At 45.7% G+C, this 27,587-nt stretch overlaps 1 protein-coding gene across 1 annotated transcript; it reads left to right on the top strand.

Moving 5' to 3' along the window:
- The first annotated feature begins 192 nt into the window (after nt 1-192).
- LOC140369447 (uncharacterized) lies at nt 193-26,844 on the top strand. The gene is made up of 3 exons (XM_072456794.1): nt 193-823; nt 1,097-1,389; nt 26,624-26,844. The coding sequence occupies exons 1-3, from the start codon at nt 193-195 to the stop codon at nt 26,837-26,839; spliced, it is 1,140 nt and encodes a 379-aa protein (XP_072312895.1). The 3' UTR covers nt 26,840-26,844.
- The last annotated feature ends 743 nt before the right edge of the window (nt 26,845-27,587 follow it).

Below are 27,587 nucleotides of genomic sequence, written 5' to 3'. Positions count from 1 at the left end.
CGCACCAGGTCACAGCGCCCCCTGCAGGACGTGTTTCCTGTTCTTTAAAGGCGTTTGCTGTGTACTTCAGGTCCGCCGCAGAAGCAGAAGGCGCTGGACGAGGAGGACTCCGCCCCTCTCTCCGCCTTCCTGGGGCCCACGCTCTGGGACAAGACGCTGCTGTTCGACGCCGACGGGTTCCAGCTCGAGTACATGGACCTGGACGAGTTCCTGTACGAGAACATCCCCTCCAGCCCCGCCCACCAGCACGAGCAGCCAATCAGCGGCCAGAACGGTGTCATCAGCCACCATCAGCCAATCAGCGGCCAGAACGGTGTCATCAGCCACCATCAGCCAATCAGCAGCCAGAACGGTGTCATCAGCCACCATCAGCCAATCAGCGGCCAGAACGGTGTCATCAGCCACCATCAGCCAATCAGCAGCCAGAACGGTGTCATCAGCCACCATCAGCCAATCAGCGGCCAGAACGGTGTCATCAGCCACCATCAGCCAATCAGCGGCCAGAACGGTGTCATCAGCCACCATCAGCCAATCAGCGGCCAGAACGGTGTCATCAGCCACCATCAGCCAATCAGCGGCCAGAACGGTGTCATCAGCCACCATCAGCCAATCAGCAGCCAGAACGGTGTCATCAGCCACCATCAGCCAATCAGCGGCCAGAACGGTGTCATCAGCCACCATCAAACTCTTGTGTCCCAGAATGCTCATCAAGCCCCGCCCACGAGCCTGCGACAGCCAGTCAGCTCGCAGGTCTCATCCAAAGTGTTGGAGCTAAGCCACGCCTCTACCTCCGGCCGCTTTCACCAGAGCCCGCCCCCTCCAGGTGAGTCTAGATCTGGTTTAAGTCCTGGTCCTGGTCCTGGTCCTGGTTTAAGTCCTGGTCCTGGTTTAAGTCCTGGTCCAAAAAATAACCATTGTGTCTATTTGAGAAACAAAATGAAGTATTTCAGTGTAAAGTCCGACACTTAAATGTAAAATACTTTTTACTCGAGCTGTTTTTTTCACTTTTATCTTATTTTGAAAGTTCCATTTCCTTAAAGTGTCACAAACATGAGGAAGAATCATGATGTTTAAATACTGGTGTTTTGTCTCACAGGCGTGTCCAGTCCCAGAGACCCGGACCACGCCCAGGACCACGCCCTGGACCACGCCCCGGACCACGCCCAGGACCACGCCCTGGACCACGCCCAGGACCACGCCCAGGACCACGCCCAGGACCACGCCCAGGACCTGGTGGGGTTTGAGCTGGACCCCATGGACCTGGCCCTGTCCACGGTCCCGGGACAGGAAATGTTTGACCCCTCGAAGAGACACTTTTCTACAGAAGAACTGAAGCCTCAGCCCATGATCAAGAAGGCCAGAAAAGTCCACATGCCAGAGGACCTAAAGGTACTAAACCAGCACTAAACTAGGACTAAACCAGGTCTAAACCAGGTCTAAACCAGGTCTAAACCAGGTCTAAACCAGGACTAAACCAGGTCTAAACCAGGTCTAAACCAGGTCTAAACCAGGTCTAAACCAGGACTAAACCAGGACTAAACCAGGACTAAACCAGGACTAAACCAGGATTAAACCAGGTCTAAACTAGGACTAAACCAGGTCTAAACTAGGACTAAACCATGACTAAACCAGGTCTAAACCAGGTCTAAACCAGGACTAAACCAGGTCTAAACCAGGTCTAAACCAGGTCTAAACCAGGTCTAAACCAGGACTAAACCAGGACTAAACCAGGACTAAACCAGGATTAAACCAGGTCTAAACTAGGACTAAACCAGGTCTAAACCAGGTCTAAACCAGGTCTAAACCAGGTCTAAACCAGGACTAAACCAGGACTAAACCAGGTCTAAACCAGGACTAAACCAGGACTAAACCAGGACTAAACCAGGATTAAACCAGGTCTAAACTAGGACTAAACCAGGTCTAAACCAGGTCTAAACCAGGTCTAAACCAGGTCTAAACCAGGACTAAACCAGGTCTAAACTAGGTCTAAACCAGGTCTAAACCAGGTCTAAACCAGGACTAAACCAGGACTAAACCAGGACTAAACCAGGATTAAACCAGGTCTAAACTAGGACTAAACCAGGTCTAAACCAGGTCTAAACCAGGTCTAAACCAGGTCTAAACCAGGACTAAACCAGGACTAAACCAGGACTAAACCAGGATTAAACCAGGTCTAAACTAGGACTAAACCAGGTCTAAACCAGGTCTAAACCAGGACTAAACCAGGACTAAACCAGGTCTAAACTAGGTCTAAACCAGGTCTAAACCAGGTCTAAACCAGGTCTAAACCAGGTCTAAACCAGGACGAAACCAGGACTAAACCAGGTCTAAATTAGGTCTAAACCAGGACTAAACCAGGACTAAACCAGGACTAAACCAGGTCTAAACCAGGTCTAAACCAGGACTAAACCAGGACTGAACCAGGACTAAACCAGGATTAAACCAGGTCTAAACTAGGACTAAACCAGGTCTAAACCAGGTCTAAACCAGGTCTAAACCAGGACTAAACCAGGTCTAAACCAGGTCTAAACCAGGTCTAAACCAGGACTAAACCAGGACTAAACCAGGACTAAACCAGGATTAAACCAGGTCTAAACTAGGACTAAACCAGGTCTAAACCAGGTCTAAACCAGGTCTAAACCAGGTCTAAACCAGGACTAAACCAGGACTAAACCAGGTCTAAACCAGGACTAAACCAGGACTAAACCAGGACTAAACCAGGATTAAACCAGGTCTAAACTAGGACTAAACCAGGTCTAAACCAGGTCTAAACCAGGTCTAAACCAGGTCTAAACCAGGACTAAAACAGGACTAAACCAGGACTAAACCAGGTCTAAACCAGGACTAAACCATGACTAAACTAGGTCTAAACCAGGTCTAAACCAGGACTAAACTAGGACTAAACCAGGTCTAAACCAGGTCTAAACCAGGACTAAACCAGGACTAAACCAGGTCTAAACTAGGTCTAAACCAGGTCTAAACCAGGTCTAAACCAGGTCTAAACCAGGTCTAAACCAGGACGAAACCAGGACTAAACCAGGTCTAAACTAGGTCTAAACCAGGACTAAACCAGGACTAAACCAGGACTAAACCAGGTCTAAACCAGGTCTAAACCAGGACTAAACCAGGACTAAACCAGGACTAAACCAGGATTAAACCAGGTCTAAACTAGGACTAAACCAGGTCTAAACCAGGTCTAAACCAGGTCTAAACCAGGTCTAAACCAGGACTAAACCAGGTCTAAACTAGGTCTAAACCAGGTCTAAACCAGGTCTAAACCAGGACTAAACCAGGACGAAACCAGGACTAAACCAGGACTAAACCAGGACTAAACCAGGACTAAACCAGGATTAAACCAGGTCTAAACTAGGACTAAACCAGGTCTAAACCAGGTCTAAACCAGGTCTAAACCAGGACTAAACCAGGACTAAACCAGGACTAAACCAGGACTAAACCAGGATTAAACCAGGTCTAAACTAGGACTAAACCAGGTCTAAACCAGGTCTAAACCAGGACTAAACCAGGACTAAACCAGGACTAAACCAGGATTAAACCAGGTCTAAACTAGGACTAAACCAGGTCTAAACCAGGTCTAAACCAGGTCTAAACCAGGTCTAAACCAGGACTAAACCAGGACTAAACCAGGTCTAAACTAGGTCTAAACCAGGTCTAAACCAGGTCTAAACCAGGTCTAAACCAGGACTAAACCAGGACGAAACCAGGACTAAACCAGGACTAAACCAGGACTAAACCAGGATTAAACCAGGTCTAAACTAGGACTAAACCAGGTCTAAACCAGGTCTAAACCAGGACTAAACCAGGACTAAACCAGGTCTAAACTAGGTCTAAACCAGGTCTAAACCAGGTCTAAACCAGGTCTAAACCAGGTCTAAACCAGGACGAAACCAGGACTAAACCAGGTCTAAACTAGGTCTAAACCAGGACTAAACCAGGACTAAACCAGGACTAAACCAGGTCTAAACCAGGTCTAAACCAGGACTAAACCAGGACTAAACCAGGACTAAACCAGGATTAAACCAGGTCTAAACCAGGTCTAAACCAGGTCTAAACCAGGACTAAACCAGGTCTAAACTAGGTCTAAACCAGGTCTAAACCAGGTCTAAACCAGGACTAAACCAGGACGAAACCAGGACTAAACCAGGACTAAACCAGGACTAAACCAGGATTAAACCAGGTCTAAACTAGGACTAAACCAGGTCTAAACCAGGTCTAAACCAGGTCTAAACCAGGACTAAACCAGGACTAAACCAGGACTAAACCAGGACTAAACCAGGATTAAACCAGGTCTAAACTAGGACTAAACCAGGTCTAAACCAGGTCTAAACCAGGACTAAACCAGGACTAAACCAGGACTAAACCAGGATTAAACCAGGTCTAAACTAGGACTAAACCAGGTCTAAACCAGGTCTAAACCAGGTCTAAACCAGGTCTAAACCAGGACTAAACCAGGACTAAACCAGGTCTAAACTAGGTCTAAACCAGGTCTAAACCAGGTCTAAACCAGGTCTAAACCAGGACTAAACCAGGACGAAACCAGGACTAAACCAGGACTAAACCAGGACTAAACCAGGATTAAACCAGGTCTAAACTAGGACTAAACCAGGTCTAAACCAGGTCTAAACCAGGTCTAAACCAGGTCTAAACCAGGACTAAACCAGGACTAAACCAGGTCTAAACTAGGTCTAAACCAGGTCTAAACCAGGTCTAAACCAGGTCTAAACCAGGTCTAAACCAGGACTAAACCAGGACGAAACCAGGACGAAACCAGGACTAAACCAGGACTAAACCAGGACTAAACCAGGACTAAACCAGGATTAAACCAGGTCTAAACTAGGACTAAACCAGGTCTAAACCAGGTCTAAACCAGGTCTAAACCAGGACTAAACCAGGACTAAACCAGGACTAAACCAGGACTAAACCAGGAATAAACCAGGTCTAAACTAGGACTAAACCAGGTCTAAACCAGGTCTAAACCAGGACTAAACCAGGACTAAACCAGGACTAAACCAGGATTAAACCAGGTCTAAACTAGGACTAAACCAGGTCTAAACCAGGTCTAAACCAGGTCTAAACCAGGTCTAAACCAGGACTAAACCAGGACTAAACCAGGTCTAAACTAGGTCTAAACCAGGTCTAAACCAGGTCTAAACCAGGTCTAAACCAGGACGAAACCAGGACTAAACCAGGACTAAACCAGGACTAAACCAGGATTAAACCAGGTCTAAACTAGGACTAAACCAGGTCTAAACCAGGTCTAAACCAGGTCTAAACCAGGACTAAACCAGGACTAAACCAGGACTAAACCAGGACTAAACCAGGATTAAACCAGGTCTAAACTAGGACTAAACCAGGTCTAAACCAGGTCTAAACCAGGTCTAAACCAGGTCTAAACCAGGACTAAACCAGGACTAAACCAGGACTAAACCAGGACTAAACCAGGATTAAACCAGGTCTAAACTAGGACTAAACCAGGTCTAAACCAGGTCTAAACCAGGACTAAACCAGGACTAAACCAGGTCTAAACTAGGTCTAAACCAGGTCTAAACACTAAACCAGGACTAAACCAGGACTAAACCAGGACTAAACCAGGACTAAACCAGGATTAAACCAGGTCTAAACCAGGACTAAACCAGGTCTAAACTAGGTCTAAACCAGGTCTAAACCAGGTCTAAACCAGGTCTAAACCAGGACTAAACCAGGTCTAAACTAGGTCTAAACCAGGTCTAAACCAGGTCTAAACCAGGACTAAACCAGGTCTAAACTACGTCTAAACCAGGTCTAAACCAGGTCTAAACCAGGTCTAAACCAGGACTAAACCAGGACTAAACCAGGACTAAACCAGGACTAAACCAGGATTAAACCAGGTCTAAACTAGGACTAAACCAGGACTAAACCAGGTCTAAACCAGGACTAAACCAGGTCTAAACTAGGTCTAAACCAGGTCTAAACCAGGTCTAAACCAGGTCTAAACCAGCACTAAACCAGGACTAAACCAGGTCTAAACTAGGTCTAAACCAGGACTAAACCAGGTCTAAACCAGGTCTAAACCAGGTCTAAACTAGGACTAAACCAGGACTAAACCAGGTCTAAACCAGGTCTAAACCAGGACTAAACCAGGACTAAACCAGGTCTAAACTAGGTCTAAACCAGGTCTAAACCAGGTCTAAACCAGGACTAAACCAGGTCTAAACCAGGTCTAAACCAGGTCTAAACCAGGACTAAACCAGGACTAAACCAGGACTAAACCAGAATTAAACCAGGTCTAAACTAGGACTAAACCAGGACTAAACCAGGACTAAACCAGGATTAAACCAGGTCTAAACCAGGTCTAAACCAGGACTAAACCAGGTCTAAACTAGGTCTAAACCAGGTCTAAACCAGGACTAAACCAGGACTAAACCAGGTCTAAACTAGGTCTAAACCAGGACTAAACCAGGTCTAAACCAGGTCTAAACCAGGTCTAAACCAGGACTAAACCAGGACTAAACCAGGACTAAACCAGGACTAAACCAGGATTAAACCAGGTCTAAACCAGGACTAAACCAGGACTAAACCAGGTCTAAACCAGGTCTAAACCAGGACTAAACCAGGTCTAAACCAGGACTAAACCAGGACTAAACCAGGACTAAACTAGGTCTAAACCAGGTCTAAACCAGGACTAAACCAGGACTAAACCAGGTCTAAACTAGGACTAAACCAGGACTAAACCAGGTCTAAACCAGGTCTAAACCAGGTCTAAACCAGGACTAAACCAGGACTAAACCAGGTCTAAACTAGGACTAAACCAGGACTAAACCAGGTCTAAACCAGGTCTAAACCAGGTCTAAACCAGGACTAAACCAGGTCTAAACCAGGTCTAAACCAGGTCTAAACCAGGACTAAACCAGGACTAAACCAGGTCTAAACCAGGTCTAAACCAGGACTAAACCAGGTCTAAACCAGGTCTAAACCAGGTCTAAACCAGGACTAAACCAGGTCTAAACCAGGTCTAAACCAGGACTAAACCATGACTAAACTAGGTCTAAACCAGGTCTAAACCAGGACTAAACCAGGACTAAACCAGGTCTAAACCAGGACTAAACCAGGTCTAAACCAGGACTAAACCAGGTCTAAACCAGGTCTAAACCAGGTCTAAACCAGGACTAAACCAGGACTAAACCAGGCCTAAACGAGGACTAAACCAGGTCTAAACCAGGACTAAACCAGGACTAAACCAGGTCTAAACCAGGTCTAAACCAGGTCTAAACCAGGACTAAACCAGGTCTAAACTAGGACTAAACCAGGACTAAACCAGGTCTAAACCAGGTCTAAACCAGGTCTAAACCAGGACTAAACCAGGACTAAACCAGGTCTAAACCAGGTCTAAACCAGGATTAAACCAGGTCTAAACTAGGACTAAACCAGGACTAAACCAGGTCTAAACTAGGTCTAAACCAGGTCTAAACCAGGACTAAACCAGGACTAAACCAGGTCTAAACCAGGTCTAAACCAGGTCTAAACCAGGTCTAAACCAGGACTAAACCAGGTCTAAACCAGGTCTAAACCAGGTCTAAACCAGGTCTAAACCAGGACTAAACCAGGACTAAACCAGGACTAAACCAGAATTAAACCAGGTCTAAACTAGGACTAAACTAGGACTAAACCAGGACTAAACCAGGACTAAACCAGGATTAAACCAGGTCTAAACTAGGACTAAACCAGGACTAAACCAGGTCTAAACTAGGTCTAAACCAGGTCTAAACCAGGTCTAAACTAGGACTAAACCAGGTCTAAACCAGGACTAAACCAGGACTAAACCAGGTCTAAACTAGGTCTAAACCAGGACTAAACCAGGTCTAAACTAGGTCTAAACCAGGACTAAACCAGGTCTAAACTAGGACTAAACCAGGACTAAACCAGGTCTAAACCAGGTCTAAACCAGGTCTAAACCAGGACTAAACCAGGTCTAAACCAGGTCTAAACCAGGTCTAAACCAGGACTAAACCAGGACTAAACCAGGTCTAAACCAGGTCTAAACCAGGACTAAACCAGGTCTAAACCAGGTCTAAACCAGGTCTAAACCAGGACTAAACCAGGTCTAAACCAGGTCTAAACCAGGACTAAACCATGACTAAACTAGGTCTAAACCAGGTCTAAACCAGGACTAAACCAGGACTAAACCAGGTCTAAACCAGGACTAAACCAGGTCTAAACCAGGACTAAACCAGGTCTAAACCAGGTCTAAACCAGGTCTAAACCAGGACTAAACCAGGACTAAACCAGGCCTAAACGAGGACTAAACCAGGTCTAAACCAGGACTAAACCAGGACTAAACCAGGTCTAAACCAGGTCTAAACCAGGTCTAAACCAGGACTAAACCAGGTCTAAACTAGGACTAAACCAGGACTAAACCAGGTCTAAACCAGGTCTAAACCAGGTCTAAACCAGGACTAAACCAGGACTAAACCAGGTCTAAACCAGGTCTAAACCAGGATTAAACCAGGTCTAAACTAGGACTAAACCAGGACTAAACCAGGTCTAAACTAGGTCTAAACCAGGTCTAAACCAGGACTAAACCAGGACTAAACCAGGTCTAAACCAGGTCTAAACCAGGTCTAAACCAGGTCTAAACCAGGACTAAACCAGGTCTAAACCAGGTCTAAACCAGGTCTAAACCAGGTCTAAACCAGGACTAAACCAGGACTAAACCAGGACTAAACCAGAATTAAACCAGGTCTAAACTAGGACTAAACTAGGACTAAACCAGGACTAAACCAGGACTAAACCAGGATTAAACCAGGTCTAAACTAGGACTAAACCAGGACTAAACCAGGTCTAAACTAGGTCTAAACCAGGTCTAAACCAGGTCTAAACTAGGACTAAACCAGGTCTAAACCAGGACTAAACCAGGACTAAACCAGGTCTAAACTAGGTCTAAACCAGGACTAAACCAGGTCTAAACTAGGTCTAAACCAGGACTAAACCAGGTCTAAACCAGGTCTAAACCAGGTCTAAACCAGGACTAAACCAGGACTAAACCAGGTCTAAACTAGGTCTAAACCAGGTCTAAACCAGGTCTAAACCAGGACTAAACCAGGTCTAAACCAGGTCTAAACCAGGTCTAAACCAGGACTAAACCAGGACTAAACCAGGACTAAACCAGAATTAAACCAGGTCTAAACTAGGACTAAACCAGGTCTAAACCAGGTCTAAACCAGGACTAAACCAGGACTAAACCAGGTCTAAACTAGGACTAAACCAGGACTAAACCAGGTCTAAACCAGGTCTAAACCAGGACTAAACCAGGACTAAACCAGGACTAAACCAGGACTAAACCAGGCCTAAACCAGGACTAAACCAGGTCTAAACAAGGACTAAACCAGGTCTAAACCAGGACTAAACCAGGACTAAACCAGGACTAGACCAGGTCTAAACCAGGACTAAACCAGGACTAAACCAGGTCTAAACTAGGTCTAAACCAGGTCTAAACCAGGACTAAACCAGGTCTAAACTAGGACTAAACCAGGACTAAACCAGGTCTAAACCAGGTCTAAACCAGGTCTAAACCAGGACTAAACCAGGTCTAAACCAGGTCTAAACCAGGTCTAAACCAGGACTAAACCAGGACTAAACCAGGTCTAAACCAGGACTAAACCAGGTCTAAACCAGGTCTAAACCAGGTCTAAACCAGGACTAAACCAGGTCTAAACCAGGTCTAAACCAGGTCTAAACCAGGACTAAACCAGGTCTAAACCAGGTCTAAACCAGGACTAAACCAGGACTAAACCAGGTCTAAACCAGGTCTAAACCAGGTCTAAACCAGGACTAAACCAGGACTAAACCAGGCCTAAACCAGGACTAAACCAGGTCTAAACCAGGACTAAACCAGGTCTAAACCAGGTCTAAACCAGGACTAAACCAGGTCTAAACCAGGTCTAAACCAGGTCTAAACCAGGTCTAAACCAGGTCTAAACCAGGTCTAAACTACGTCTAAACCAGGTCTAAACCAGGTCTAAACCAGGTCTAAACCAGGACTAAACCAGGACTAAACCAGGACTAAACCAGGACTAAACCAGGATTAAACCAGGTCTAAACTAGGACTAAACCAGGACTAAACCAGGTCTAAACCAGGACTAAACCAGGTCTAAACTAGGTCTAAACCAGGTCTAAACCAGGTCTAAACCAGGTCTAAACCAGGACTAAACCAGGACTAAACCAGGTCTAAACTAGGTCTAAACCAGGACTAAACCAGGTCTAAACCAGGTCTAAACCAGGTCTAAACTAGGACTAAACCAGGACTAAACCAGGTCTAAACCAGGTCTAAACCAGGACTAAACCAGGACTAAACCAGGTCTAAACTAGGTCTAAACCAGGTCTAAACCAGGTCTAAACCAGGACTAAACCAGGTCTAAACCAGGTCTAAACCAGGTCTAAACCAGGACTAAACCAGGACTAAACCAGGACTAAACCAGAATTAAACCAGGTCTAAACTAGGACTAAACCAGGACTAAACCAGGACTAAACCAGGATTAAACCAGGTCTAAACCAGGTCTAAACCAGGACTAAACCAGGTCTAAACTAGGTCTAAACCAGGTCTAAACCAGGACTAAACCAGGACTAAACCAGGTCTAAACTAGGTCTAAACCAGGACTAAACCAGGTCTAAACCAGGTCTAAACCAGGTCTAAACCAGGACTAAACCAGGACTAAACCAGGACTAAACCAGGACTAAACCAGGATTAAACCAGGTCTAAACCAGGACTAAACCAGGACTAAACCAGGTCTAAACCAGGTCTAAACCAGGACTAAACCAGGTCTAAACCAGGACTAAACCAGGACTAAACCAGGACTAAACTAGGTCTAAACCAGGTCTAAACCAGGACTAAACCAGGACTAAACCAGGTCTAAACTAGGACTAAACCAGGACTAAACCAGGTCTAAACCAGGTCTAAACCAGGTCTAAACCAGGACTAAACCAGGACTAAACCAGGTCTAAACTAGGACTAAACCAGGACTAAACCAGGTCTAAACCAGGTCTAAACCAGGTCTAAACCAGGACTAAACCAGGTCTAAACCAGGTCTAAACCAGGTCTAAACCAGGACTAAACCAGGACTAAACCAGGTCTAAACCAGGTCTAAACCAGGACTAAACCAGGTCTAAACCAGGTCTAAACCAGGTCTAAACCAGGACTAAACCAGGTCTAAACCAGGTCTAAACCAGGACTAAACCATGACTAAACTAGGTCTAAACCAGGTCTAAACCAGGACTAAACCAGGACTAAACCAGGTCTAAACCAGGACTAAACCAGGTCTAAACCAGGTCTAAACCAGGTCTAAACCAGGACTAAACCAGGACTAAACCAGGCCTAAACGAGGACTAAACCAGGTCTAAACCAGGACTAAACCAGGACTAAACCAGGTCTAAACCAGGTCTAAACCAGGTCTAAACCAGGACTAAACCAGGTCTAAACTAGGACTAAACCAGGACTAAACCAGGTCTAAACCAGGTCTAAACCAGGTCTAAACCAGGACTAAACCAGGACTAAACCAGGTCTAAACCAGGTCTAAACCAGGATTAAACCAGGTCTAAACTAGGACTAAACCAGGACTAAACCAGGTCTAAACTAGGTCTAAACCAGGTCTAAACCAGGACTAAACCAGGACTAAACCAGGTCTAAACCAGGTCTAAACCAGGTCTAAACCAGGTCTAAACCAGGACTAAACCAGGTCTAAACCAGGTCTAAACCAGGTCTAAACCAGGTCTAAACCAGGACTAAACCAGGACTAAACCAGGACTAAACCAGAATTAAACCAGGTCTAAACTAGGACTAAACTAGGACTAAACCAGGACTAAACCAGGACTAAACCAGGATTAAACCAGGTCTAAACTAGGACTAAACCAGGACTAAACCAGGTCTAAACTAGGTCTAAACCAGGTCTAAACCAGGTCTAAACTAGGACTAAACCAGGACTAAACCAGGTCTAAACCAGGACTAAACCAGGACTAAACCAGGTCTAAACTAGGTCTAAACCAGGACTAAACCAGGTCTAAACTAGGTCTAAACCAGGACTAAACCAGGTCTAAACCAGGTCTAAACCAGGTCTAAACCAGGACTAAACCAGGACTAAACCAGGTCTAAACTAGGTCTAAACCAGGTCTAAACCAGGTCTAAACCAGGACTAAACCAGGTCTAAACCAGGTCTAAACCAGGTCTAAACCAGGACTAAACCAGGACTAAACCAGGACTAAACCAGAATTAAACCAGGTCTAAACTAGGACTAAACCAGGTCTAAACCAGGTCTAAACCAGGACTAAACCAGGACTAAACCAGGTCTAAACTAGGACTAAACCAGGACTAAACCAGGTCTAAACCAGGTCTAAACCAGGTCTAAACCAGGACTAAACCAGGTCTAAACCAGGTCTAAACCAGGTCTAAACCAGGACTAAACCAGGACTAAACCAGGTCTAAACCAGGACTAAACCAGGTCTAAACCAGGTCTAAACCAGGTCTAAACCAGGACTAAACCAGGTCTAAACCAGGTCTAAACCAGGTCTAAACCAGGACTAAACCAGGTCTAAACCAGGTCTAAACCAGGACTAAACCAGGACTAAACCAGGTCTAAACCAGGACTAAACCAGGCCTAAACCAGGACTAAACCAGGTCTAAACCAGGACTAAACCAGGTCTAAACCAGGTCTAAACCAGGACTAAACCAGGTCTAAACCAGGTCTAAACCAGGTCTAAACCAGGATTAAACCAGGTCTAAACTAGGACTAAACCAGGACTAAACCAGGTCTAAACCAGGTCTAAACCAGGTCTAAACCAGGTCTAAACCAGGTCTAAACCAGGACTAAACCAGGTCTAAACCAGGTCTAAACCAGGTCTAAACCAGGACTAAACCAGGACTAAACCAGGACTAAACCAGAATTAAACCAGGTCTAAACCAGGACTAAACCAGGTCTAAACCAGGTCTAAACCAGGTCTAAACCAGGACTAAACCAGGACTAAACCAGGTCTAAACTAGGTCTAAACCAGGACTAAACCAGGTCTAAACCAGGACTAAACCAGGACTAAACCAGGACTAAACCAGGACTAAACCAGGTCTAAACCAGGTCTAAACCAGGTCTAAACCAGGACTAAACCAGGACTAAACCAGGACTAAACCAGGATTAAACCAGGTCTAAACCAGGACTAAACCAGGACTAAACCAGGTCTAAACCAGGTCTAAACCAGGACTAAACCAGGACTAAACCAGGTCTAAACTAGGACTAAACCAGGACTAAACCAGGTCTAAACCAGGTCTAAACCAGGTCTAAACCAGGACTAAACCAGGACTAAACCAGCACTAAACCAGGTCTAAACCAGGTCTAAACCAGGACTAAACCAGGTCTAAACAAGGACTAAACCAGGTCTAAACCAGGACTAAACCAGGACTAAACCAGGACTAAACCAGGACTAAACCAGGACTAAACCAGGACTAAACCAGGATTAAACCAGGTCTAAACTAGGACTAAACCAGGTCTAAACCAGGTCTAAACCAGGTCTAAACCAGGTCTAAACCAGGACTAAACCAGGACTAAACCAGGTCTAAACTAGGTCTAAACCAGGTCTAAACCAGGTCTAAACCAGGACTAAACCAGGACTAAACCAGGACTAAACCAGGATTAAACCAGGTCTAAACTAGGACTAAACCAGGTCTAAACCAGGTCTAAACCAGGTCTAAACCAGGTCTAAACCAGGACTAAACCAGGACTAAACCAGGTCTAAACTAGGTCTAAACCAGGTCTAAACCAGGTCTAAACCAGGTCTAAACCAGGTCTAAACCAGGACGAAACCAGGACTAAACCAGGTCTAAACTAGGTCTAAACCAGGACTAAACCAGGACTAAACCAGGACTAAACCAGGTCTAAACCAGGTCTAAACCAGGACTAAACCAGGACTAAACCAGGACTAAACCAGGATTAAACCAGGTCTAAACTAGGACTAAACCAGGTCTAAACCAGGTCTAAACCAGGTCTAAACCAGGTCTAAACCAGGACTAAACCAGGACTAAACCAGGTCTAAACTAGGTCTAAACCAGGTCTAAACCAGGTCTAAACCAGGACTAAACCAGGACGAAACCAGGACGAAACCAGGACTAAACCAGGACTAAACCAGGACTAAACCAGGACTAAACCAGGATTAAACCAGGTCTAAACTAGGACTAAACCAGGTCTAAACCAGGTCTAAACCAGGACTAAACCAGGACTAAACCAGGACTAAACCAGGACTAAACCAGGACTAAACCAGGATTAAACCAGGTCTAAACTAGGACTAAACCAGGTCTAAACCAGGTCTAAACCAGGACTAAACCAGGACTAAACCAGGACTAAACCAGGATTAAACCAGGTCTAAACTAGGACTAAACCAGGTCTAAACCAGGTCTAAACCAGGTCTAAACCAGGTCTAAACCAGGACTAAACCAGGACTAAACCAGGTCTAAACTAGGTCTAAACCAGGTCTAAACCAGGTCTAAACCAGGTCTAAACCAGGACTAAACCAGGACGAAACCAGGACTAAACCAGGACTAAACCAGGACTAAACCAGGATTAAACCAGGTCTAAACTAGGACTAAACCAGGTCTAAACCAGGTCTAAACCAGGACTAAACCAGGACTAAACCAGGACTAAACCAGGATTAAACCAGGTCTAAACTAGGACTAAACCAGGTCTAAACCAGGTCTAAACCAGGTCTAAACCAGGTCTAAACCAGGACTAAACCAGGACTAAACCAGGTCTAAACTAGGTCTAAACCAGGTCTAAACCAGGTCTAAACCAGGTCTAAACCAGGTCTAAACCAGGACTAAACCAGGACGAAACCAGGACGAAACCAGGACTAAACCAGGACTAAACCAGGACTAAACCAGGACTAAACCAGGATTAAACCAGGTCTAAACTAGGACTAAACCAGGTCTAAACCAGGTCTAAACCAGGTCTAAACCAGGACTAAACCAGGACTAAACCAGGACTAAACCAGGACTAAACCAGGATTAAACCAGGTCTAAACTAGGACTAAACCAGGTCTAAACCAGGTCTAAACCAGGACTAAACCAGGACTAAACCAGGACTAAACCAGGATTAAACCAGGTCTAAACTAGGACTAAACCAGGTCTAAACCAGGTCTAAACCAGGTCTAAACCAGGTCTAAACCAGGACTAAACCAGGACTAAACCAGGTCTAAACTAGGTCTAAACCAGGTCTAAACCAGGTCTAAACCAGGTCTAAACCAGGTCTAAACCAGGACTAAACCAGGACGAAACCAGGACGAAACCAGGACTAAACCAGGACTAAACCAGGACTAAACCAGGACTAAACCAGGATTAAACCAGGTCTAAACTAGGACTAAACCAGGTCTAAACCAGGTCTAAACCAGGTCTAAACCAGGACTAAACCAGGACTAAACCAGGACTAAACCAGGACTAAACCAGGATTAAACCAGGTCTAAACCAGGTCTAAACCAGGTCTAAACCAGGTCTAAACCAGGACTAAACCAGGACTAAACCAGGTCTAAACTAGGTCTAAACCAGGTCTAAACCAGGTCTAAACCAGGTCTAAACCAGGACTAAACCAGGACTAAACCAGGACTAAACCAGGATTAAACCAGGTCTAAACTAGGACTAAACCAGGACTAAACCAGGTCTAAACTAGGTCTAAACCAGGTCTAAACCAGGTCTAAACCAGGACTAAACCAGGTCTAAACCAGGTCTAAACCAGGTCTAAACCAGGTCTAAACCAGGACTAAACCAGGTCTAAACCAGGACTAAACCAGGACTAAACCAGGACTAAACCAGGATTAAACCAGGTCTAAACTAGGACTAAACCAGGACTAAACCAGGTCTAAACTAGGTCTAAACCAGGTCTAAACCAGGACTAAACCAGGACTAAACCAGGACTAAACCAGGATTAAACCAGGTCTAAACTAGGACTAAACCAGGACTAAACCAGGTCTAAACTAGGTCTAAACCAGGTCTAAACCAGGTCTAAACCAGGTCTAAACCAGGTCTAAACCAGGACTAAACCAGGACTAAACCAGGTCTAAACTAGGTCTAAACCAGGACTAAACCAGGTCTAAACCAGGTCTAAACCAGGTCTAAACTAGGACTAAACCAGGACTAAACCAGGTCTAAACCAGGTCTAAACCAGGACTAAACCAGGACTAAACCAGGTCTAAACTAGGTCTAAACCAGGTCTAAACCAGGTCTAAACCAGGTCTAAACCAGGTCTAAACCAGGTCTAAACCAGGACTAAACCAGGACTAAACCAGGACTAAACCAGAATTAAACCAGGTCTAAACTAGGACTAAACCAGGACTAAACCAGGACTAAACCAGGATTAAACCAGGTCTAAACCAGGTCTAAACCAGGACTAAACCAGGTCTAAACTAGGTCTAAACCAGGTCTAAACCAGGACTAAACCAGGACTAAACCAGGTCTAAACTAGGTCTAAACCAGGACTAAACCAGGTCTAAACCAGGTCTAAACCAGGTCTAAACCAGGACTAAACCAGGACTAAACCAGGACTAAACCAGGACTAAACCAGGATTAAACCAGGTCTAAACCAGGACTAAACCAGGACTAAACCAGGTCTAAACCAGGTCTAAACCAGGACTAAACCAGGTCTAAACCAGGACTAAACCAGGACTAAACCAGGACTAAACTAGGTCTAAACCAGGTCTAAACCAGGACTAAACCAGGACTAAACCAGGTCTAAACTAGGACTAAACCAGGACTAAACCAGGTCTAAACCAGGTCTAAACCAGGTCTAAACCAGGACTAAACCAGGACTAAACCAGGTCTAAACTAGGACTAAACCAGGACTAAACCAGGTCTAAACCAGGTCTAAACCAGGTCTAAACCAGGTCTAAACCAGGACTAAACCAGGACTAAACCAGGTCTAAACCAGGACTAAACCAGGTCTAAACCAGGTCTAAACCAGGTCTAAACCAGGACTAAACCAGGTCTAAACCAGGTCTAAACCAGGTCTAAACCAGGACTAAACCAGGTCTAAACCAGGTCTAAACCAGGACTAAACCATGACTAAACTAGGTCTAAACCAGGTCTAAACCAGGACTAAACCAGGACTAAACCAGGTCTAAACCAGGACTAAACCAGGTCTAAACCAGGACTAAACCAGGTCTAAACCAGGTCTAAACCAGGTCTAAACCAGGACTAAACCAGGACTAAACCAGGCCTAAACCAGGACTAAACCAGGTCTAAACCAGGACTAAACCAGGACTAAACCAGGTCTAAACCAGGTCTAAACCAGGTCTAAACCAGGACTAAACCAGGACTAAACCAGGATTAAACCAGGTCTAAACTAGGACTAAACCAGGTCTAAACCAGGACTAAACCAGGACTAAACCAGGATTAAACCAGGTCTAAACTAGGACTAAACCAGGTCTAAACTAGGTCTAAACCAGGACTAAACCAGGACTAAACCAGGACTAAACCAGGACTAAACCAGGATTAAACCAGGTCTAAACTAGGTCTAAACCAGGACTAAACCAGGTCTAAACCAGGTCTAAACCAGGTCTAAACCAGGACTAAACCAGGACTAAACCAGGTCTAAACTAGGTCTAAACCAGGTCTAAACCAGGTCTAAACCAGGTCTAAACCAGGACTAAACCAGGTCTAAACCAGGACTAAACCAGGACTAAACCAGGATTAAACCAGGTCTAAACTAGGACTAAACCAGGACTAAACCAGGTCTAAACTAGGTCTAAACCAGGTCTAAACCAGGTCTAAACCAGGACTAAACCAGGTCTAAACTAGGTCTAAACCAGGTCTAAACCAGGACTAAACCAGGTCTAAACCAGGTCCAAACCAGGACTAAACCAGGATTAAACCAGGTCTAAACTAGGACTAAACCAGGACTAAACCAGGTCTAAACTAGGTCTAAACCAGGTCTAAACCAGGTCTAAACCAGGACTAAACCAGGTCTAAACTAGGTCTAAACCAGGTCTAAACCAGGTCTAAACCAGGTCTAAACCAGGTCTAAACCAGGACTAAACCAGGACTAAACCAGGTCTAAACTAGGTCTAAACCAGGACTAAACCAGGTCTAAACCAGGTCTAAACCAGGTCTAAACTAGGACTAAACCAGGACTAAACCAGGTCTAAACCAGGTCTAAACCAGGACTAAACCAGGACTAAACCAGGTCTAAACTAGGTCTAAACCAGGTCTAAACCAGGTCTAAACCAGGACTAAACCAGGTCTAAACCAGGTCTAAACCAGGTCTAAACCAGGACTAAACCAGGACTAAACCAGGACTAAACCAGAATTAAACCAGGTCTAAACTAGGACTAAACCAGGACTAAACCAGGACTAAACCAGGATTAAACCAGGTCTAAACCAGGTCTAAACCAGGACTAAACCAGGTCTAAACTAGGTCTAAACCAGGTCTAAACCAGGACTAAACCAGGACTAAACCAGGTCTAAACTAGGTCTAAACCAGGACTAAACCAGGTCTAAACCAGGTCTAAACCAGGTCTAAACCAGGACTAAACCAGGACTAAACCAGGACTAAACCAGGACTAAACCAGGATTAAACCAGGTCTAAACCAGGACTAAACCAGGACTAAACCAGGTCTAAACCAGGTCTAAACCAGGACTAAACCAGGTCTAAACCAGGACTAAACCAGGACTAAACCAGGACTAAACTAGGTCTAAACCAGGTCTAAACCAGGACTAAACCAGGACTAAACCAGGTCTAAACTAGGACTAAACCAGGACTAAACCAGGTCTAAACCAGGTCTAAACCAGGTCTAAACCAGGACTAAACCAGGACTAAACCAGGTCTAAACTAGGACTAAACCAGGACTAAACCAGGTCTAAACCAGGTCTAAACCAGGTCTAAACCAGGACTAAACCAGGACTAAACCAGGTCTAAACCAGGACTAAACCAGGTCTAAACCAGGTCTAAACCAGGTCTAAACCAGGACTAAACCAGGTCTAAACCAGGTCTAAACCAGGTCTAAACCAGGACTAAACCAGGTCTAAACCAGGTCTAAACCAGGACTAAACCATGACTAAACTAGGTCTAAACCAGGTCTAAACCAGGACTAAACCAGGACTAAACCAGGTCTAAACCAGGACTAAACCAGGTCTAAACCAGGACTAAACCAGGTCTAAACCAGGTCTAAACCAGGTCTAAACCAGGACTAAACCAGGACTAAACCAGGCCTAAACCAGGACTAAACCAGGTCTAAACCAGGACTAAACCAGGACTAAACCAGGTCTAAACCAGGTCTAAACCAGGACTAAACCAGGTCTAAACTAGGACTAAACCAGGACTAAACCAGGTCTAAACCAGGTCTAAACCAGGTCTAAACCAGGACTAAACCAGGACTAAACCAGGTCTAAACCAGGTCTAAACCAGGATTAAACCAGGTCTAAACTAGGACTAAACCAGGACTAAACCAGGTCTAAACTAGGTCTAAACCAGGTCTAAACCAGGACTAAACCAGGACTAAACCAGGTCTAAACCAGGTCTAAACCAGGTCTAAACCAGGTCTAAACCAGGACTAAACCAGGTCTAAACCAGGTCTAAACCAGGTCTAAACCAGGACTAAACCAGGACTAAACCAGGACTAAACCAGAATTAAACCAGGTCTAAACTAGGACTAAACTAGGACTAAACCAGGACTAAACCAGGACTAAACCAGGATTAAACCAGGTCTAAACTAGGACTAAACCAGGACTAAACCAGGTCTAAACTAGGTCTAAACCAGGTCTAAACCAGGTCTAAACTAGGACTAAACCAGGTCTAAACCAGGACTAAACCAGGACTAAACCAGGTCTAAACTAGGTCTAAACCAGGACTAAACCAGGTCTAAACTAGGTCTAAACCAGGACTAAACCAGGTCTAAACCAGGTCTAAACCAGGTCTAAACCAGGACTAAACCAGGACTAAACCAGGTCTAAACTAGGTCTAAACCAGGTCTAAACCAGGTCTAAACCAGGACTAAACCAGGTCTAAACCAGGTCTAAACCAGGTCTAAACCAGGACTAAACCAGGACTAAACCAGGACTAAACCAGAATTAAACCAGGTCTAAACTAGGTCTAAACCAGGTCTAAACCAGGTCTAAACCAGGACTAAACCAGGACTAAACCAGGACTAAACCAGGATTAAACCAGGTCTAAACCAGGACTAAACCAGGACTAAACCAGGTCTAAACCAGGTCTAAACCAGGACTAAACCAGGACTAAACCAGGTCTAAACTAGGACTAAACCAGGACTAAACCAGGTCTAAACCAGGTCTAAACCAGGACTAAACCAGGACTAAACCAGGACTAAACCAGGTCTAAACCAGGACTAAACCAGGTCTAAACAAGGACTAAACCAGGTCTAAACCAGGACTAAACCAGGACTAAACCAGGACTAAACCAGGACTAAACCAGGTCTAAACCAGGACTAAACCAGGTCTAAACCAGGTCTAAACTAGGTCTAAACCAGGACTAAACCAGGTCTAAACCAGGACTAAACCAGGTCTAAACTAGGACTAAACCAGGACTAAACCAGGTCTAAACCAGGTCTAAACCAGGTCTAAACCAGGACTAAACCAGGTCTAAACCAGGACTAAACCAGGTCTAAACCAGGACTAAACCAGGACTAAACCAGGTCTAAACCAGGACTAAACCAGGTCTAAACCAGGTCTAAACCAGGACTAAACCAGGTCTAAACCAGGTCTAAACCAGGTCTAAACCAGGACTAAACCAGGACTAAACCAGGTCTAAACCAGGTCTAAACCAGGACTAAACCAGGACTAAACCAGGTCTAAACCAGGTCTAAACCAGGTCTAAACCAGGACTAAACCAGGACTAAACCAGGTCTAAACCAGGACTAAACCAGGTCTAAACCAGGACTAAACCAGGTCTAAACCAGGTCTAAACCAGGACTAAACCAGGCCTAAACCAGGTCTAAACCAGGTCTAAACCAGGATTAAACCAGGTCTAAACTAGGACTAAACCAGGTCTAAACCAGGACTAAACCAGGTCTAAACCAGGTCTAAACCAGGTCTAAACCAGGACTAAACCAGGTCTAAACCAGGTCTAAACCAGGTCTAAACCAGGACTAAACCAGGACTAAACCAGGACTAAACCAGAATTAAACCAGGTCTAAACCAGGTCTAAACCAGGTCTAAACCAGGTCTAAACCAGGACTAAACCAGGTCTAAACCAGGTCTAAACTAGGTCTAAACCAGGACTAAACCAGGACTAAACCAGGTCTAAACCAGGTCTAAACCAGGACTAAACCAGGACTAAACCAGGACTAAACCAGGATTAAACCAGGTCTAAACCAGGTCTAAACCAGGACTAAACCAGGTCTAAACCAGGTCTAAACCAGGACTAAACCAGGACTAAACCAGGTCTAAACTAGGACTAAACCAGGACTAAACCAGGTCTAAACCAGGTCTAAACCAGGTCTAAACCAGGACTAAACCAGGACTAAACCAGCACTAAACCAGGTCTAAACCAGGTCTAAACCAGGACTAAACCAGGTCTAAACAAGGACTAAACCAGGTCTAAACCAGGACTAAACCAGGTCTAAACCAGGTCTAAACCAGGTCTAAACCAGGACTAAACCAGGACTAAACCAGGACTAAACCAGGTCTAAACCAGGACTAAACCAGGACTAAACCAGGTCTAAACCAGGTCTAAACCAGGACTAAACCAGGTCTAAACCAGGACTAAACCAGGTCTAAACTAGGACTAAACCAGGACTAAACCAGGTCTAAACCAGGTCTAAACCAGGTCTAAACCAGGTCTAAACCAGGACTAAACCAGGACTAAACCAGGACTAAACCAGGACTAAACCAGGACTAAACCAGGACTAAACCAGGTCTAAACCAGGTCTAAACCAGGACTAAACCAGGTCTAAACCAGGACTAAACCAGGACTAAACCAGGTCTAAACCAGGTCTAAACCAGGACTAAACCAGGACTAAACCAGGTCTAAACCAGGACTAAACCAGGACTAAACCAGGTCTAAACCAGGACTAAACCAGGACTAAACCAGGTCTAAACCAGGACTAAACCAGGTCTAAACCAGGTCTAAACCAGGACTAAACCAGGACTAAACCAGGTCTAAACCAGGTCTAAACCAGGACTAAACCAGGTCTAAACCAGGTCTAAACCAGGACTAAACCAGGACTAAACCAGGTCTAAACCAGGTCTAAACCAGGTCTAAACCAGGACTAAACCAGGTCTAAACCAGGACTAAACCAGGTCTAAACCAGGTCTAAACCAGGTCTAAACCAGGACTAAACCAGGACTAAACCAGGTCTAAACCAGGTCTAAACCAGGACTAAACCAGGACTAAACCAGGTCTAAACCAGGTCTAAACCAGGACTAAACCAGGACTAAACCAGGACTAAACCAGGACTAAACCAGGTCTAAACCAGGACTAAACCAGGACTAAACCAGGTCTAAACCAGGACTAAACCAGGTCTAAACCAGGACTAAACCAGGTCTAAACCAGGACTAAACCAGGACTAAACCAGGTCTAAACCAGGTCTAAACCAGGTCTAAACCAGGACTAAACCAGGTCTAAACCAGGTCTAAACCAGGACTAAACCAGGACTAAACCAGGACTAAACCAGGTCTAAACCAGGACTAAACCAGGACTAAACCAGGTCTAAACCAGGTCTAAACCAGGACTAAACCAGGTCTAAACCAGGACTAAACCAGGTCTAAACTAGGACTAAACCAGGACTAAACCAGGTCTAAACCAGGTCTAAACCAGGTCTAAACCAGGTCTAAACCAGGACTAAACCAGGACTAAACCAGGACTAAACCAGGACTAAACCAGGACTAAACCAGGTCTAAACCAGGTCTAAACCAGGACTAAACCAGGTCTAAACCAGGACTAAACCAGGACTAAACCAGGTCTAAACCAGGTCTAAACCAGGACTAAACCAGGACTAAACCAGGTCTAAACCAGGACTAAACCAGGACTAAACCAGGTCTAAACCAGGACTAAACCAGGACTAAACCAGGTCTAAACCAGGACTAAACCAGGTCTAAACCAGGTCTAAACCAGGACTAAACCAGGACTAAACCAGGTCTAAACCAGGTCTAAACCAGGACTAAACCAGGTCTAAACCAGGTCTAAACCAGGACTAAACCAGGACTAAACCAGGTCTAAACCAGGTCTAAACCAGGTCTAAACCAGGACTAAACCAGGTCTAAACCAGGACTAAACCAGGTCTAAACCAGGTCTAAACCAGGTCTAAACCAGGACTAAACCAGGACTAAACCAGGTCTAAACCAGGTCTAAACCAGGACTAAACCAGGACTAAACCAGGTCTAAACCAGGTCTAAACCAGGACTAAACCAGGACTAAACCAGGACTAAACCAGGACTAAACCAGGTCTAAACCAGGACTAAACCAGGACTAAACCAGGTCTAAACCAGGACTAAACCAGGTCTAAACCAGGACTAAACCAGGTCTAAACCAGGACTAAACCAGGACTAAACCAGGTCTAAACCAGGACTAAACCAGGTCTAAACCAGGACTAAACCAGGTCTAAACCAGGTCTAAACCAGGACTAAACCAGGCCTAAACCAGGTCTAAACCAGGTCTAAACCAGGATTAAACCAGGTCTAAACTAGGACTAAACCAGGTCTAAACCAGGACTAAACCAGGTCTAAACCAGGTCTAAACCAGGTCTAAACCAGGACTAAACCAGGTCTAAACCAGGTCTAAACCAGGTCTAAACCAGGACTAAACCAGGACTAAACCAGGACTAAACCAGAATTAAACCAGGTCTAAACCAGGTCTAAACCAGGTCTAAACCAGGTCTAAACCAGGACTAAACCAGGTCTAAACCAGGTCTAAACTAGGTCTAAACCAGGACTAAACCAGGACTAAACCAGGTCTAAACCAGGTCTAAACCAGGACTAAACCAGGACTAAACCAGGACTAAACCAGGATTAAACCAGGTCTAAACCAGGTCTAAACCAGGACTAAACCAGGTCTAAACCAGGTCTAAACCAGGACTAAACCAGGACTAAACCAGGTCTAAACTAGGACTAAACCAGGACTAAACCAGGTCTAAACCAGGTCTAAACCAGGTCTAAACCAGGACTAAACCAGGACTAAACCAGCACTAAACCAGGTCTAAACCAGGTCTAAACCAGGACTAAACCAGGTCTAAACAAGGACTAAACCAGGTCTAAACCAGGACTAAACCAGGTCTAAACCAGGTCTAAACCAGGTCTAAACCAGGACTAAACCAGGACTAAACCAGGACTAAACCAGGTCTAAACCAGGACTAAACCAGGACTAAACCAGGTCTAAACCAGGTCTAAACCAGGACTAAACCAGGTCTAAACCAGGACTAAACCAGGTCTAAACTAGGACTAAACCAGGACTAAACCAGGTCAAAACCAGGTCTAAACCAGGTCTAAACCAGGTCTAAACCAGGACTAAACCAGGACTAAACCAGGACTAAACCAGGACTAAACCAGGACTAAACCAGGTCTAAACCAGGTCTAAACCAGGACTAAACCAGGTCTAAACCAGGACTAAACCAGGACTAAACCAGGTCTAAACCAGGTCTAAACCAGGACTAAACCAGGACTAAACCAGGTCTAAACCAGGACTAAACCAGGACTAAACCAGGTCTAAACCAGGACTAAACCAGGACTAAACCAGGTCTAAACCAGGACTAAACCAGGTCTAAACCAGGTCTAAACCAGGACTAAACCAGGACTAAACCAGGTCTAAACCAGGTCTAAACCAGGACTAAACCAGGTCTAAACCAGGTCTAAACCAGGACTAAACCAGGACTAAACCAGGTCTAAACCAGGTCTAAACCAGGTCTAAACCAGGACTAAACCAGGTCTAAACCAGGACTAAACCAGGTCTAAACCAGGTCTAAACCAGGTCTAAACCAGGACTAAACCAGGACTAAACCAGGTCTAAACCAGGTCTAAACCAGGACTAAACCAGGACTAAACCAGGTCTAAACCAGGTCTAAACCAGGACTAAACCAGGACTAAACCAGGACTAAACCAGGACTAAACCAGGTCTAAACCAGGACTAAACCAGGACTAAACCAGGTCTAAACCAGGACTAAACCAGGTCTAAACCAGGACTAAACCAGGTCTAAACCAGGACTAAACCAGGACTAAACCAGGTCTAAACCAGGTCTAAACCAGGTCTAAACCAGGACTAAACCAGGTCTAAACCAGGTCTAAACCAGGACTAAACCAGGACTAAACCAGGACTAAACCAGGTCTAAACCAGGACTAAACCAGGACTAAACCAGGTCTAAACCAGGTCTAAACCAGGACTAAACCAGGTCTAAACCAGGACTAAACCAGGTCTAAACTAGGACTAAACCAGGACTAAACCAGGTCTAAACCAGGTCTAAACCAGGTCTAAACCAGGTCTAAACCAGGACTAAACCAGGACTAAACCAGGACTAAACCAGGACTAAACCAGGACTAAACCAGGACTAAACCAGGTCTAAACCAGGTCTAAACCAGGACTAAACCAGGTCTAAACCAGGACTAAACCAGGACTAAACCAGGTCTAAACCAGGTCTAAACCAGGACTAAACCAGGACTAAACCAGGTCTAAACCAGGACTAAACCAGGACTAAACCAGGTCTAAACCAGGACTAAACCAGGACTAAACCAGGTCTAAACCAGGACTAAACCAGGTCTAAACCAGGTCTAAACCAGGACTAAACCAGGACTAAACCAGGTCTAAACCAGGTCTAAACCAGGACTAAACCAGGTCTAAACCAGGTCTAAACCAGGACTAAACCAGGACTAAACCAGGTCTAAACCAGGTCTAAACCAGGTCTAAACCAGGACTAAACCAGGTCTAAACCAGGACTAAACCAGGTCTAAACCAGGTCTAAACCAGGTCTAAACCAGGACTAAACCAGGACTAAACCAGGTCTAAACCAGGTCTAAACCAGGACTAAACCAGGACTAAACCAGGTCTAAACCAGGTCTAAACCAGGACTAAACCAGGACTAAACCAGGACTAAACCAGGACTAAACCAGGTCTAAACCAGGACTAAACCAGGACTAAACCAGGTCTAAACCAGGACTAAACCAGGTCTAAACCAGGACTAAACCAGGTCTAAACCAGGACTAAACCAGGACTAAACCAGGTCTAAACCAGGTCTAAACCAGGTCTAAACCAGGACTAAACCAGGTCTAAACCAGGTCTAAACCAGGTCTAAACCAGGACTAAACCAGGTCTAAACCAGGTCTAAACCAGGACTAAACCAGGTCTAAACCAGGTCTAAACCAGGTCTAAACTAGGACTAAACCAGGACTAAACCAGGACTAAACCAGGTCTAAACCAGGTCTAAACCAGGTCTAAACCAGGTCTAAACCAGGTCTAAACCAGGACTAAACTAGGACTAAACCAGGACTAAACCAGGTCTAAACCAGGTCTAAACCAGGTCTAAACCAGGTCTAAACCAGGACTAAACCAGGACTAAACCAGGACTAAACCAGGTCTAAACCAGGTCTAAACCAGGTCTAAACCAGGTCTAAACCAGGACTAAACCAGGTCTAAACCAGTCTCTGACTCGTCCCCTTCGAACCTTGTGTTTCCAGGACGACCGTTACTGGACGCGGCGGCGGAGGAACAACATGGCGGCGAAGCGGTCGAGGGACGCGCGGCGGCTGAAGCAGAACCAGATCGCTGTACGAGCCGCGTTTCTGGAGAAGGAGAACTCTGCCATGAGACGAGAAGTGTCCGAGCTCCAGCAGGAACTGAGACTGACCAACAGCCTCTTGTCCCGCTACAGAGCCAGGTACGGGCCGCTGTGAGAGCCGGGTGCCCTCCTGTGGGCCGGGTGCCCTCCTGTGGGCCGGGTGCCTGCGGGCCGGGTGCTCTCCTGTGGGCCGGTGCCCTCCTGTGGGCCAGTGCCCTCCTGTGGGCCGGTGCCCTCCTGTGGGCCGGTGCTCTCCTGTGGGCCAGTGCCCTCCTGTGGGCCGGTGCTCTCCTGTGGGCCGGGTGCCCTCCTGTGGGCCGGTGCTCTCCTGTGGGCCGGTGCCCTCCTGTGGGCCGGTGCTCTCCTGTGGGCCGGTGCCCTCCTGTGGGCCGGTGCTCTCCTGTGGGCCGGTGCCCTCCTGTGGGCCGGTGCCCTCCTGTGGGCCGGGTGCTCTCCTGTGGGCCGGTGCCCTCCTGTGGGCCGGTGCTCTCCTGTGGGCCGGTGCCCTCCTGTGGGCCGGTGCTCTCCTGTGGGCCGGTGCTCTCCTGTGGGCCGGGTGCTCTCCTGTGGGCCGGGTGCTCTCCTGTGGGCCGGGTGCTCTCCTGTGGGCCGGGTGCTCTCCTGTGGGCCGGGTGCTCTCCTGTGGGCCGGTGCCCTCCTGTCAAATACTGTTTATTTTTTCAACCAAAGATTTTCGTCATCTTGTTTTTCGCAGATAAAAACTGAACCTGTGACACTTTTATTGAATAATAAAAACAAAAGCGGACGAGATCCACTTTTCAAACACAAAGAAACATGAAGAGGTTTAGCCCACCTGTGTGTCAGATGCCCTCCCCGGTCCAAACCCGGTCCAAACCGGGTCT

Source organism: Eucyclogobius newberryi, unplaced genomic scaffold (assembly GCF_026437365.1).
Source record: "Eucyclogobius newberryi isolate DKJ021-1_F unplaced genomic scaffold, fEucNew1.0.hap1 SCAF_20, whole genome shotgun sequence".
NCBI classification, from domain to species: domain Eukaryota; kingdom Metazoa; phylum Chordata; class Actinopteri; order Gobiiformes; family Gobiidae; genus Eucyclogobius; species Eucyclogobius newberryi.
The sequence above is the reverse complement of the archived record's forward strand: the minus strand, read 5'-3'. Positions and strand labels throughout refer to the sequence as shown.

Coding starts and splice junctions, on each gene's coding strand:
- LOC140369447 (XM_072456794.1), top strand. CDS start 193: ATGGACCTGGACGAGTTCCTGTACGAGAACATCCCCTCCAGCCCCGCC. Junction 824..1,096: donor CCAGAGCCCGCCCCCTCCAG/GTGAGTCTAGAT, acceptor TTTGTCTCACAG/GCGTGTCCAGTCCCAGAGAC. Junction 1,390..26,623: donor ACATGCCAGAGGACCTAAAG/GTACTAAACCAG, acceptor TTGTGTTTCCAG/GACGACCGTTACTGGACGCG.